This window comes from Hemitrygon akajei, chromosome 6, assembly GCF_048418815.1.
Source record: "Hemitrygon akajei chromosome 6, sHemAka1.3, whole genome shotgun sequence".
Taxonomy (NCBI): domain Eukaryota; kingdom Metazoa; phylum Chordata; class Chondrichthyes; order Myliobatiformes; family Dasyatidae; genus Hemitrygon; species Hemitrygon akajei.
In genome coordinates this window covers 49,297,696-49,311,058 of record NC_133129.1, presented here as the reverse complement: position 1 = coordinate 49,311,058, position 13,363 = coordinate 49,297,696, and the positions used below count along the sequence as shown (strand labels likewise).

Below are 13,363 nucleotides of genomic sequence, written 5' to 3'. Positions count from 1 at the left end.
ACCATTCTGTGAAAAACGATTGTCCTGCATCTCTTTAAACGTACATCCACTCAGCTTAAGTGCATGTCATCCGGTACAAGACATCATCATTACCAGAAATGACATCTGCACAATCATGTAATCAGTTAATTATTGATTATCCCAAAGATTTACTCCTAGGCAGAATAGATCAATAAGTGTACGAGATATATTGGCTCACCAGTCAACCATGCACCATGCAGCTTTATAGGTTACGGTTTAGATAAATATAAAAGATTCAAACGGGTTTTGGATTATAATATGGGCATAACTCTTTGCCAGTGGTGTATGCACCCAGCATACCAAATAATTATTCTAATAAGCAGCTGGTTATTCCTTAGTCACACAAAGAAGGAAAATACAGGAGGGCTTCAACAGCTTAGGCAGCGTCTATGGAGGGAAATGAACAGTTGAAGTTTTGGGCCAAGCCCCTTTGTCAGGAGTAGATAGTAAGAGGGCAGAGGACAGAATAAAAGGGTGGGGAAGTGGAAGAGTATGAGTTGCTGGGTGATAGGTGGATCTAGGTGAGTGAGGTTAAGTGGGTAGATGGGGGAAGTTGCAGAGAATGTGAATGGTGTAAGTAGCTGGGAGGTGATAGGTTGAAGAGACAAAGGGCTGGAGAAGATGGAATCTGATAAGATGATAGTGGACCTTGGCTTAAAGGGAAGGAGGCGGGGTATCAAAGGGAGGAAGATAGAGGTGATAAGCAGGTTGTCAGAGTGGAAACTGAACAAGAAGGAATAATGGGTGTTGAGGGTTAAGGGAAAAGCAAAGGGGACAGCTGGGAGTGGTCACCAGACGTGAGAGAAAACAATGTTGATGCTGACAAGTTGGAGGTGGGCGTTGTTTCCTTAATCTGCCTCCAGCTTCTATTTGGTTGTAAAGGGGGCTGTGCACAGACATGTCAGTGTGGGAATGGGAAATGGAATTAGATGGTTGGCTACTGGGAAGAACTGGCTGTAATGGCACATGGAGCAAAGGTGCTTGATGAAACTATCTCCCAATCTGCATCCAGTCTCACCAATGTAGGAAAGATCACACCAGAAGCACAAGACGCAATAAATGACACTGATGGTTTCTATTGTGAAGGACTACCTCACCCGGAAGGTTATGCACGCCCGACGCTGGCCCCTTAGGGCTGAGTCGTCGTAGTAGTACCTCACCTGGAAGATCTTGAATGTTGGTGAGGTAGGGGGAGTAGGGACAGGTGAAACTTTTGTGATGTTTTCAGGGATCGGTGCCTGGATAGGGCTTGGCGGACAAGGGAGTTACAGAGAGAGCGGTTCCACAGAAAGTGGAGAGGAGAGAGAACGATGTGCCTAGTGGTGGGATCCTGTTAGAGATGCCAGACGTTGCAAAGAATGTTATTTTGTATATGGAGCCTGGTGGGGTGATAGTGAGGACCTGAGAAACCATCAGTAATGACAGAGGAGAACAGAGAGAGCTATTGCAAGAACCACAAGAAGGGTGGTGGCTTCATACAATCATTGAGTGTAGTTTCATCATATCTGAACTCTACCTGTCTATCTGCACTCTATCAGAAGAATCTCTAGAGGGCATATACAATGGTTATAAGTCTGACAAGATCACCCTAGCTTAACACTGCAAGCCTCAAGTCACCCATTCCATTCCAGTGCACTAGTTGTGTCATCTAAGGGGTTTATATGTCCATTATTTTTGCACTAATCTCAGACAATACTCCCAGGAAATCAACTACTTTTCAAGCTAAATTGGCCTCGAACAAAGATAAAAGGGAATTAATTTGCATCTTATTGGATGGGTTTTGAAATTTGAAACTTGTTGCGCTTCAGTTTCCCTGTAATAGTGGAACCATGGGCTTCAATATGAACAAAGAGTGGGAAGTCAACAGCACAGGCTCACACACATTACTTCTTGGACATAAATGAGTAATATCACTAATTACATTGTTCTTCTTCTATGAAATTTTATAAATAAGTGCATGTTCTTTTTATCAAATATCAGTTATGATTTAATTGCCAGCATGCATCTTCCTCATTTGAATGTCCCTTGATTTATTTCTCCGCTGCTATATGTCATTTTCCATGGAATAGCCCTTCCATAACCATTTAGTACATTTATTGATTTGCACATTTTGGTGTGGACATGTGTGTAGCAGCGTGGGGAGGTATTGACAAGTACTTTAGCTGACCACTGCAAAAATGACAGACCATATTCTCTGTGCTTTCAAATCACAAATTTCCCTGGAGCAAAGTGCCCAAAATACCCCAGTGAGTAGTTTCCATCCCACATTCATTCTACCTGTCTGAGATCTCCTGTACTGTTACAGAAAGTTCCAGTGCAAGAATGAGGAACAACACCTCATGCACTTTCAATAGCTGAGCATGGAGTGCAGCTTTCTGAATGCATCACTGAATTCCAAAATTTCTCAGTCTGTATCAGTTGCCCATCAGCGTGATTGCCTCAGTTTTTTTCTTACCCCTTTTTTATGTAGAAGTGAAGCCCAGCCTTTGATTGCTGTTACAGCTTGTTCTGTTAGCTTGTTAAAATGCTAGTCTCCATGCATCAGCCATTTGATTAGCACAAGGAGGTGAACTCTACATCACTTAAACTGACCTGAGTTGGGCTTGCTGCTTTGGTAACAGGTGACAATGCACTTGGGGAACCCAAGCATGTTAATCTGAGATTCTGGCTCAGCAGCATTATGAGTGTTCACAAACACAGTGAAGACTTTTCGTTATTTGGGTAGAACTAACTGCTATAAATGGGTGCCTAGCACCTTCTATGCGTAGAACCTCTTTTTAAAAAGAAATCTAATAAATACAGGCTGGTATCTTGCAAACTGAGTCAGAAGTCTTTTAGCAACAAAGGTATTTAAAGTATAACTGTTCACTTTCATCAGGCATGAATGGAATAATCAAAACTGCCATACCTTCCACTAAGCAACAGTCCAGACACGACTGCCACCAGGATCATACCCACTGCCACAGACACCCCAATGATTGGCACCTGACTCTGGTCACCGGCTGGCAAGGCTGGAAATGATAAAAAAGACAGGATATCTTACCAGCACGTATTTCAATCATAGTCAGAGAATAGTGTGGAGGAGAATTCCATAGTTCAACTAACAGAAAAATTCTTGCTCCATACTCCTCCCAAGAACACTCCTGTACAATTCCTACGTGGTTTCATCACCATTCCACACTGCCAGCTACAGTACTGTACAGGATCTTTTGAACAATAGATAATCACTGTGAGGCCTACGTACAAAGAACCCTTTGTTTTGTACAAAGAATCCATCATTTAGGTGGGGAACAATTTGTGGGCCTCTTAAAGTCTTCCACAATGACAGGAAATAGTCAGTCAGGAAAAGGGTGGGGAAAATGAAAGGCAATAGCGAAAAATCCATGGCAAATACTTTGCACTGCTGATAATGTGCACTAGTATGGTGTGCTGGGGTAGTTTTCTTCAAAGTATATGAGCCAAGCAATGTGAAGAATCTTTTGAGATATGTCTGTCTGTAATCTGACTGTAGGCCACTGTAAAAACTAAGAAATGAAGGATATAATCTTGGTCTGTGAAAAGATGTGTGCACCACCTGTATTCTAGAATCTTGGCTTGAATTCCATATAAGGGCACCTTAATCTTATCCTCTGAGCACAAAACATAGGTCAGCATAGCACAGGAACAGATCTTACAGACCTCCATGTGTGTGTTGATGAGGATGTAATGTAAAAAACAATCATCTCTGCCTGTACATTATTGGTATCTCTCCATACCCTGCCTATTCAGCTGTCTATCAAAATGTATCTTACATGTTGCCAATGTACCTGTTTCTACATATTCCGTACACCCACCACTCTCTGTGTCACAAAATTTCGAGGTGTTTCTACGCAGTGCAATGACAAATGAAGGCAAGCATGCCATTTACAGTATGTCTTCCTTACCACACAATCCATTCGTGTTGCCACTTTCAGAGTGCTATGGATTCGCGCTCCGAGATCCCCCTATAGAACCTTAGAACACTACAGCACAGTACAGGCCCTTCAGCCCTCCATGTTGTGCTGACCCATATAATCCTTAAAAAAAAGTATTAAACCCACACTACCCCATTACCCTCTTTTTTTTTCATCCATGTGCCTGTTCAAGAGGCTCTTAAATACCCCTAATATTTTAGCCTCCACCACCATCACTGGCAAGTCATTCCAGGCACTCACAACCCTTTGTGTAAAACACTTACCCCTGATGTCTCCCCTAAACTTCCCTCCCTTAATTTTGTACAAATGCCCTCTGGTGTTTGCTATTGGTGCCCTGGGAAACAGGTACTGACTATCCACCCTATCTATGCCTCTCATAATCTTGTAGACCTCTATCAAGTCCCCTCTCATTCTTCTACGCTCCAAAGAGAGAAGCCCCAGCTCTGCTAACCTTGCTTCATATGACTTGTTCTCCAAACCAGGCAACATCCTGGTAAATCTCCTCTGCACCCTCTCCATAGCTTCCACACCCTTCCTATAATGAGGTGACCAGAACTGAACACATCAATACTCCTCAGGTTCCTGCCATTTACTGTGTAATTTCATTTATATTTGACCTCCAGGTGCAACACCTCACACTTGCTCAAATTAAGCTCAATCTGCCATTTCTCCATCCACATTTCCGAATGATCTGCAGTACCTTCTTCACTATATACAACCCAATGAAGTATTGGGTTAGGTGACCATCCTCTTCATCCTCAAAGCACTGAGGATGGAGTCAAAGAGTCATGGAACACTACAGTACAGAAATAGGCCCCTCGGCCCATCTAACCTGTGCCAGACTATTAATCTGCCTAGTCCCATTGATCTGCAACCAGACTATGGTCTTTCATACTCCTCCCATCCATGTACCTATCCAAATTTCTCAAGTGTTGAAATCAACCCCACATCTACCACCTCTACTGGTAGCTCATTCCACATTCTCACCACTCTCAGAGTGAAGAAATTCCCCCTCATATTCCCCATAAACATTTCACTAGTCACCCTTAACCTATGATCTGTAGCTGTAGTCTCATCTAACCTCAGTGGAAAAAGTCTGCTTGCATTCACCCTATCCAAGTCCCTCATAATTCTGTATACCCCGATCAAAACTCCCCTCAATCTTCTAGATTTTAGGGAACAAAATTCTAATTTATTCAACTGTTCCCAATACCTCAGGAGCTCAAGTCTTGGCAACATCCTTGTAAATTTTCTCTGCACTCTTTCAATCTCATTTATATCTTCCCTGCAGGTAGATGACAAAAATTGTACACAATATGCCAAATTAGGCCTCAATTCAATTTCAGCATAACACCTCACACATGTCTGCATTAAATACCATCTGCTATTTTTCAGCCTATTTTTCCAGCTGGTCCAGATCCCACTGTAAGCTTTGGTAATCTTCTTCACTGTTCACTACACCCCCAATTTTGGTGTCATCTGCAAATTTGCTGATCCAGTTACTACGTTATCATCCAGACTGTTGATTTAGATGACAAACAACAAGTCCCTGTGGTACACCACTGGTCACAGGCCTCCAGTCAGAACGGCAACTATCTGCAATCATTCTCTGACTTCTTCCGTGGAGCTGATGTTTAATCTATTTTACTACCTTATCTTGAATGCCAATGGATTGAAGCTTCTTGACCAACCTCCCAAGTGTTAAGTGCCTTGCTAAAATCCATGTAGACAACATCCTCAGCCTTGCCTTCATTAATTTTCCTGGTAATTTTCTTGAAAAACACTAGAAGATTGGTTAGATACAACTAACCAAGCACAAAGCCATGTTGACTATCCATAATGAGTCCTGTCTATCCAAACACTATATATCCAGTGTCTTAGAATACCTTCCAATAATTTCCCCACTACTGATGTCAGGCTCACTGGCCTATAATTTCCTGAATTATTCTCAGAACCTTTCTTGAACAATGAATAAAACATTAGCTATCCTGCAATTTCTGCACATCTCCATAGAATCCTAGGGTAAATGTTGTCAAACCCCTATATCATTTGGCTCTACACATAGATTATCACTCTGATCTTCAAGAGGACCAATTATGTCCTTTGCTCTTACTATACATTATCTGTAGAAGTCCTTAAGATTCTCTTTGTCTGCTGCAGCAACCTCATGTCTTCTTTTAGCCCTCCTGATTTCATTCATAAGTATTCTCTTGCATTTCTTATACTCCTCAAGTACCTCAATTGTTCCTGTCAGCCTATACCTGCTATGTACCACCTTCTTTTTCTTAACCAGAGCCTCAATATTTCTTGAAAACAAAGGTTCCATAAACCTGTTCTCCTTACCTTTTATACTGACAGGAACATATTGTACAGTGCAGTATTCTGTATTGTCAAAATTTCATTTATGAAGGCCTCCAATTTACCAAGTACACCTTTGTCAATAAATAACCTGTCCCAATCCACACTTGCCAGATCCTTTCTGATACCATCAAAAATGGCCTTTCTCCAATTTAGAATCTCAAACTGAAGACCTGACCTATCCTTTTCCATAATTACCTTGAAACTAATGGCATTATGCTCATTAAGTGCAAAGTATTCCCCCGCACAAACTTATGTTACCTGCCCTCATCCCTAATAGGAGATCTAGTATTGCACTCTCTCTAGTTGGGACATCTATATACTGATTAAGGAAACTTTCCCAAGCACATTTGACAAACACTTTACCATCCAGCCCTCTTACAGTATAGGAATCCCAGTCAATATATGGAAAGTTAAATTCACCTGCTATCACTTGTACCAGTCCCTGATCTTTTTTACCAATTGATCCTCTAAATCCCACAGACTGATGGGCGGTCTATAATATAATCCACTTAACATGGTCATACTATTTTTATTCGTCAATTCTACCCATTAAGTCAGACTAACTGAGCTCTCCGGTCTGTCCTGACTGAGCGCTGCATGAGATTTCCCCCGAATGCTGATTCTACTCCTCCTTCTTTAATCCTTCCCACTCTATCACGTCTAAAACAACAGAACACTGAGCTGCCAGTCCTGTCTCTCTTCCAACCAAGTCTCATTAATGACTACATTGTCATAATTCTATGTGCTGATCCATTCCCTAAGCTCATCCACCTTTCCTAAAATACTCCTTACATTGAAATAAAGAATAAATAATGAAATAATAAAAAACATGTCTACCAACTGCCTACTCTCCTAAGACTCAATGAGCAAAAGTCTCAACTCCCCTCTCCGACAATGACTTCACACAATGGCTGCTCCACTTAAATCTAACTTATTTTTGTTAGTCCTTGCCAATGCCCAATTATGTACAATCTAACGTTTCCTTGGGGACTGTGGTTCACAAAAAGTGCCAACCTGAAACTGAAAAGGATCTGAAACCGTTTTGGGTATGTAATGAGCCCAAAGCCATAAAATCTATATGATTGGTAAATAAAAACAAAAGATCTTTAAATACTTTGAAAATCCAAAGCCCACAACAACGGGTATGGAGTGCAGTTGGCCACCTCCTGTGAGGTATTTGTTCTCAATTTCAGGCAACTGCTCTGCACTGACTGAACAAAACCTTCCCACCACAGCAAACTATCTCCCATCTGCTGTCCATCACACACTCAGCTATAATAATAGAAGCAGAGCCGCTTCCCACTATCCATACACACCCAGCAGCCTCCCCATAATCCTCAAAAATGAGGAATCAGAAGCAAACCAAGACTTTCACACTCTGCTAAATGATATATTTAATTGAATCCAGAGATTTGATTAATCTCAGCAATGCAAACACACCAAATGACACAAAGCCTTTTACAAATAGCTCCATTTCGCAGTTCTTGATGGAAGTACCACTTTCATTTATTGCACCTATTTATAAATACCATCACTTTTCTCACACCAGTTTCCCCATGTAATGTTTAAAATGATGATCTGCTTAGATTACATATTTAATATTTGTAACTAGCCTTCTGTTAAATTGCAGATGAACTCACAGGCAATTTCTACTTCAGAAAGGGATGTGCTGAAAGGGGTTTGAACAGCAGATGGTACTCGATCGTAAGTGTTCAGTAGAAACTATTGTTGTGACAATAAGGTCAACAGTAAGTAAAATGACGTACAAACTGGGCTGGTTTCAAACTCAAATTTCCGACTGTAGCCCCCGTATCCTGCGGCTGTCCGGGCTCGTATCTGAAAGATGTACACTGTTGTGGGCTTCAGACCATCGACCAGGATCTCAGTTTCTTTGGATTTAATGATTGTGTAGCTAGTCTCCTGATCCTTGAAGATAAAGAAATACACAAGTGAACACATAACAGGATGAACAAATTGTCTACATCCCTCAGTAATTTTGCACTGGCATTGCAACGTCCTGATTATTACCTGAATGTCATTCCATCAGTACACCAGTAGTTTTTAAATTGACTGGAAACCTACAGCCTTATTTAGAAGTATTTTTCACTGCATTGACTCTAAAGGTTTTTTTTCACCTTCAAAGTAACACAGGATCTTCAATACTGCTTCTGTTTTTTGGCTGCATCTTTCTTGAACAATCACAAAACAGTGAGCCTTCCTCTGCTGTATTTATCAGTGTCTAAAGGCAGTAGGATTGTCGCTCATTAATAATTTGTTTTCTTAAACATATTCAACAGTGACATTTATCGAGCACATAAGCAAACTGTAGACACCATGCTCTTCCACAACTAAGAGTAAAAGTGTTAAAAAGGCAGAGTAATGAAATGCCTAGAGGCAGATCAGGGAGTGAATTTCAAAGAATTAGAACCCATCGTGTTAACAGCTCTCCCCACCATCACTCTTCAAAAGGGGAATTCTCAAGGAGGTTGCATCTGTCGTGAGGCATCCACAATCTAGGCCATGCCTTCTTCTCATTGCTGCCACTGGGCAGGACATGGAGGAGCCTGAAGACCTACAGTTCAAGGTTAAGCAACAGCTTATTTCCCAGAGCCATCAGGCTGTTGATGTTGACATTTAAAATTACTTTGGACTATACTTGGTCCTCACTCACAATCTTGTACTAGTGTTTGTTTTTGTACTAGCTTTGTTGACTCTCTTGCAGATGTAAATTGTGGATTGATTTATGTTAATTTGCTTATGCTAATTTACGCTTGTCCTTGTCTTGTATTGTTCTGTACTGTTGCTGCAAAAAGCCAATTTTCATGGCACTCATACCCTGGGTATGTATTTTTATGACCGCAGCCCCCTCCTTCTTGAGAATCGCAAGATCGCTATTAATTCGGGTCTTGGACCCAGGAAATGAGAGAGAATCCTCAAGGTTCTGGAATGTGTCCTGGCCCCTCCGCAAGACAAAGCCACGGATAACGGCCATTGTCTCTTGGAGACACCTTTGTGGATTGGGGACTGGGCTACGTGCAAGCCCTCAGGGCAACGTGGGCTGGGTGACAGGGAGAGATTGCATCATCCCAACCTGATTGACATCTGAGACCCCGTGAGTCCAGATAAAAGAGGGGCTGTAGAGACGGCCCCTCAGACGCACCAGAAGAGATGCTAGCGATCCCGTAATAGCGGGCAGCCATTTGAAGGAAGCCACGTGCGTTCGGTTCCCTTTGCCTGGGAGCCAGTGGCGGGTATGACAGAAACGATTTTCTTGAACTAACAACAGGGAACCAACTCCCCCCGACTCAACGGATCGACCTCATCAAAAGACCCGGGCAAGTTTCTTTTCTCACAAATCTCTCTCTCTCCAACAAGTGAAAACCCAGCGGTCCCCAAAGGCTGAAGCCTGCGTGAACTGAGCATGAACTGAGTGACTTTTATATTTTCATCGGACAATATATTATACCCTAGACAAACGATAGAGCCATTTCTTATTGATGTTTATTACTATACCCGCGCTTTAGATTGAGTATTGACGACATAGATTATCTGAATGTTTGTATTAACCTTATTTTTGTGCCCCTTTATAAATAAAAACTTTTAAAAATAGTACCATCAGACTTCAACGGACCTCTCTATCTTTGCTGGTAAGTGACCCAGTTACGGGGTACGTAACAGTATGCCTATGACAACAATGAAACTGAACTTGGTGGGTCCATGATTTAAACAGCTGATACTATACTGGGTATAAGCACTGACTACTGATGTCACTCTCTGCCACAGGAAACAGTTGAGGCCAGTTCATTGGCTATATTAAGAGGAAGTTAGATATGGCCCTTGCGGCTAAAGGGATCAGGGGATATGGAGAGAAGGCAAGTACAGGGTTCTGAGTTCGATGATCAGCCATGATCATACTGAATGGCGGTGCAGGCTCAAAGGGCCGAATGGCCTACTCCTGCACCTATTTTCTATGTTTCTATGTTTCTATACAACAGTACAGCTCAAGCATGGTCCCTTTGACCCACAATATTTTCCCAAACTAAATAAACTAATAATTAAATGCCTAATTGAACTAATCCCTTCTACTCGTACATTGGCCATATTCCTCCATTCTCTGCACATTTATGTGCCTATCTAACAGATTCTTGAATGCCTCTGTTGTATCTACCTGCATCACCACACCTGTCAGTGCTTTCAAAATGCTCTATTCTCTCAGCGTATCAAACTTGCCCACACATCTCATTTAAAGTTTCCCTTTTCTCACCTTTAATGAATGCTCTCTAGTATTAGATTTTTCAACACTGGGGTAAAAAGGATACTTTCTCTCTTCTCTATGTACACCTCTCTGAATCTTATTGAACCTCAGTCAGATCTCCCTTGTGTCTCTGCTGCAAAGAACCCAAGTTTGTTCAATCTCTCGTTATAGCACATTCCCTTTAATCCAGGCAATACCCTGGTAAGCATCTTCACACCCTCTCCAGAGCCTCCACATCTTCCCTATATTGGGGCGACTAGAATTCAATGCAGAATACCAAATACACCCTAACTCGCATCCTGAATATTGAACTAATAAAGGCAAGCATGCCATATGCCTTCTTAACATATGCAGCTACTATCAGGGAGCTGTAGATTTGAGGCCCAAGATCCCTCTGTATATCCACACTGTTAAGGGTCCTGCCATTAATAGTATACTATTCTTCACAATAGATCTCCCAAAGTACAACATCTCATAGTTGGCTGGATTTAACTTCATCTGTCATTTCTCCAGCCATATCTGTAACGGACATATATTCCACGGTATTATTTGGCAATCTTCTACACAATTCATAACGCCACCAGTCTCTAATGTTGTGAAGTTACTAATTAAGCCATCAACATTTTCATCCAGGTCATTTATATATAGAAGTCCCAATGCAGAACTACCAGCAAATATCCTTTGTCTTCTATGGGCAAGCCAGTTCTGGATCCAAATACCCAATTCACCATGAATCACATTCATCTTAATCTCCCAGATGAACTTCCCATGAAGAACCTTGTCAAATATCTTACTAAAGTCCATGTAGGCAACATCCATAGCTCTAATGTTATAAATCAGTTTCATTGCTTCTTTGAAGTGCTTAATCATTATTAAAAAATGACTTGCCCCACAAAATTTCTACCTTAAATATACCCACAGACTTGGCCTCCACCATAGTCTGTGGCAGATCATTCCACAGATTCACTACTCTCTGGCTAAAAAAAATTCTCCTTACCTCTGTACTAAAAGGTTGTCCCTCAGTTTGGAGGCTGTGCCCTCTAGTTCTGGATACCCCCACCATAGAAAATATCCTCTCTACATCCACTCTATTTAGTCTTTGCAACATTTGGTAGGTTTCAATGAGATCCTCCTGCATTCTTCTAAATTCTATTGACTACAGGCCAAAGGATGCCAAATACTCCTCCTACATTAGCCCCTTCATTCTTGTCATCATCTTCATGAACTTGCTCTGGCCTCTGTCCAATGACAACACATCCTGTCTGAGATATCAGGTCCAAAGCTGTTGAAAATACTCCAAGAGCGGCCTGACTAGTGTCTTATAAAGTGTCAGCATTATCTCCTTGTTTTTTAAATTCTCTGTCCCTTGAAATAAATGTCAACATTACATTGCATTCTTTACCACAGACTCAACCTGTAAATTAATCATCTGGGAGTCTTGCACAAGGAACTCTAAGTCCCTCTGCACCTCTGTGTTTGAATTTTCTCCCTGTTTAGATAATAGTCTGCACTTCTGTTCATTTTATCAAAATGCATTATCATGCATTTCCCAAAACTTGTATTTCATCTGCCACTTTTCTGCCCATTCTTCCGATTTGTCTAAGTCCTGCTGCAATCGCATTGCTTTGTCAGCACTACCTACCACTCCACCAATCTTTGTATCATCTGCAAACTTGGCCACAAAGCCATCAATTCCATTATCCAAATCACTGGCAAACAGGTCCCAATACTGAGCCCTGAGGAACACCACTAGTCACTGGCAGCCAACCGGAAAGGGCCCCTTTTATTTTCACTCGCTTCCTCCTGCCTGTCAGCCATTCCTCTATCCATGCCAGCATCTTTCCTGTAACACTATAGGATCTTATCCTATTAAGCAGCCTTGTGTGTGGCACCTTATCAAATGTCTTCTGAAAATCCAAATAAATGACATCCACTGCCTCTCCTTTGTCCACCCTGTTGGTTACTTCCTCAAAGAATTCTAATAGATTAGTCGAGCAGGATTTCCCTTGACAGAAACCATGTTGACTTTGACTTACTTTATCATCATTCTCCAAGTACCCTGAAACTTCATCCATTATAATAAACTCCAACACTTTCTCAACTACTGAGGTTCGGCTAACTGGCCTATAATTTCCTTTCTTTTACCTTCCTCCCTTCTTAAAGACTGGAGTGACATTTGCAGTCTTCCAGTCCTCTGGGACCATGCCAGAATCAAATGATTCTTGGAAGATCATAACCAATGCATCTGTCATTTCATCAGCAACATCCCTCTGGACTCTGGGATGTAGTCCATCTAGCCCAGGTGACTTATCCACCTTAAGATATTTGAGTTTGCCTAGTACATTTTTGTTCTAATAGCAATGGCGCTCACTCCTGCTCCCTGACACTCACGGACCTCTGGCACACTGCTAGTGTCTTCCACAGTGAAGACAGATGCAAGGTTACCCAGTAAGTTTATCTGTCATTTCTTTGTCTCCCATTACTACCTCACCAGCATCATTTTTCCAGTGGTCCAATATCAACTTTCATTTCCCTTCTAGTCTTGATATGACTGAAAAAAACTTTAGTATCCTACTTTATATTATTGGCAAGTTTGCCCTCAGATTTCATCTTTTCCCATCTTATAGCTTTTTTAGTTGCCTTTTGTTGGATTTTAAAAGCTTCCCAGTCATTCAAATTCCCACTCACTTTTGTTACCTTATATGCCCTTTTCCTTGGCTTTTATGCAGTCCTTAACTTTACTTGTCAGCCACAGTTGCCTACACTTGCCAAT

The 13,363-nt window shown here is 41.6% G+C and overlaps 1 protein-coding gene across 2 annotated transcripts in view; it reads right to left on the bottom strand.

Moving 5' to 3' along the window:
• The window catches only part of LOC140729064 (ephrin type-A receptor 5-like), a 326,116-nt gene that overhangs the window by 52,536 nt on the left and 260,217 nt on the right, over positions 1–13,363 (bottom strand). For both annotated transcript variants that reach the window (XM_073048348.1, XM_073048347.1), the window contains exons 7-8: positions 8,102–8,261; positions 2,930–3,032 (exon numbers count right to left, since the gene is read on the bottom strand). In XM_073048348.1, coding sequence (XP_072904449.1) covers positions 2,930–3,032; positions 8,102–8,261 — 263 coding nt within the window. The remainder of the gene's footprint in view (positions 1–2,929; positions 3,033–8,101; positions 8,262–13,363) is intronic.